General features: G+C 38.9%; 1 protein-coding gene across 1 annotated transcript in view; it reads left to right on the top strand.

Annotated features, from left to right (window-relative positions):
- mrpl12 (mitochondrial ribosomal protein L12) overlaps nt 1-904 on the top strand; it is a 4,964-nt gene extending 4,060 nt beyond the window's left edge. Inside the window, exon 5 of the mRNA XM_024272130.2 lies at nt 363-904. Coding sequence (XP_024127898.1) covers nt 363-479 — 117 coding nt within the window. The 3' untranslated portion in view covers nt 480-904. The remainder of the gene's footprint in view (nt 1-362) is intronic.
- The last annotated feature ends 209 nt before the right edge of the window (nt 905-1,113 follow it).

The raw sequence follows: 1,113 nt of genomic DNA, 5'->3' as shown, positions 1-1,113 counted from the left end.
TATGTTGAGCGCAGAATAGATTTGCTGTGCGCAACGGGCCTGGGGGCAGTGCGCAATTGCGCACGTGCGCAGCTTAGAGGGAACATTGGTTGGTGGTTACTTTAATTATTACCTGCTGGTTTTCTTTTTTGTCCTTTTGTTTTACATTGAAAATGTTTTCTTTTGGTGTTTTTCTCTCATTCCTTCTCCTAAATGTACAGAATGGTTTCTCTGTGTTTGTCTGAAAAGAGAGATGTGACTATATTCCTCACATTTCTTAAATGATAGACTGATTCAAGCTGATTAGCACATGAAACATTAAGGAATGGTTGGAGCAGAAGAATAACTGTATTTGTTTTATTTTTGTCTTCCTTCTAATCCAGGCTAAAAAGCTTGTAGAAGCTCTTCCACAAGAAATCCGGGCCAACGTATCCAAAGAAGAAGCGGAGAAGCTGAAAGCAGCCCTGGAGGCTGCAGGCGGCACTGTGGTCTTGGAGTAAATCAGTGCATTTCTTCATCTGCCTCTTACATGCCATTTCTCTGGCCACGCACTTCGTTTTTCATTATTTTATAATGTTTTTTTTTTTTTTCCTCTGAGCGAAGACGTGGACACTGCAAAAGAAGCAAATGCCTTCATTTACTAGAAGCGTCAGGTGGGGTGCTGCAGATTGAACTTTTCCAGGGACACGGCCTGCACAAACCACCACCTTGCAGTTTGTTTGTGTGCTCCTGTTTGTCTGAAACTCGTGTAGCAAACGCTACCAAAATATTGGCCCCCGATGCCAGACGATATTTCTGTGTGTTTGTCAAGTCCTTCATAAAGGGACGGTTTCGCTGGGAAAGTAGGAATACTGGAACAGCAGCAACTGTATATTTGACTCAGAAATGAGTAGTTATGGATTAAAGACGGATTATTCTAAATTTGTCCTGTTTGGGTAATTTTGTGTTTTTTGTTGTCTTAAACTTCAGTAGAATTAAGTCAGTTCCTGTGTTTTGTGTTTTTTCACTGCAGCAAAAGTATATCATAATAACAATTAACCATAAAACTGCAAATATAATTGTTTTTAGAAATTATATCACCACAGTATATCAAAGTTTTTTGAGTCAGAATTTTTTTTTTTTATAAAACTGTAT

The sequence above is a fragment of the Oryzias melastigma genome, linkage group LG8 (assembly GCF_002922805.2).
Source record: "Oryzias melastigma strain HK-1 linkage group LG8, ASM292280v2, whole genome shotgun sequence".
Lineage (NCBI taxonomy): Eukaryota > Metazoa > Chordata > Actinopteri > Beloniformes > Adrianichthyidae > Oryzias > Oryzias melastigma.
The sequence above is the reverse complement of the archived record's forward strand: the minus strand, read 5'-3'. Positions and strand labels throughout refer to the sequence as shown.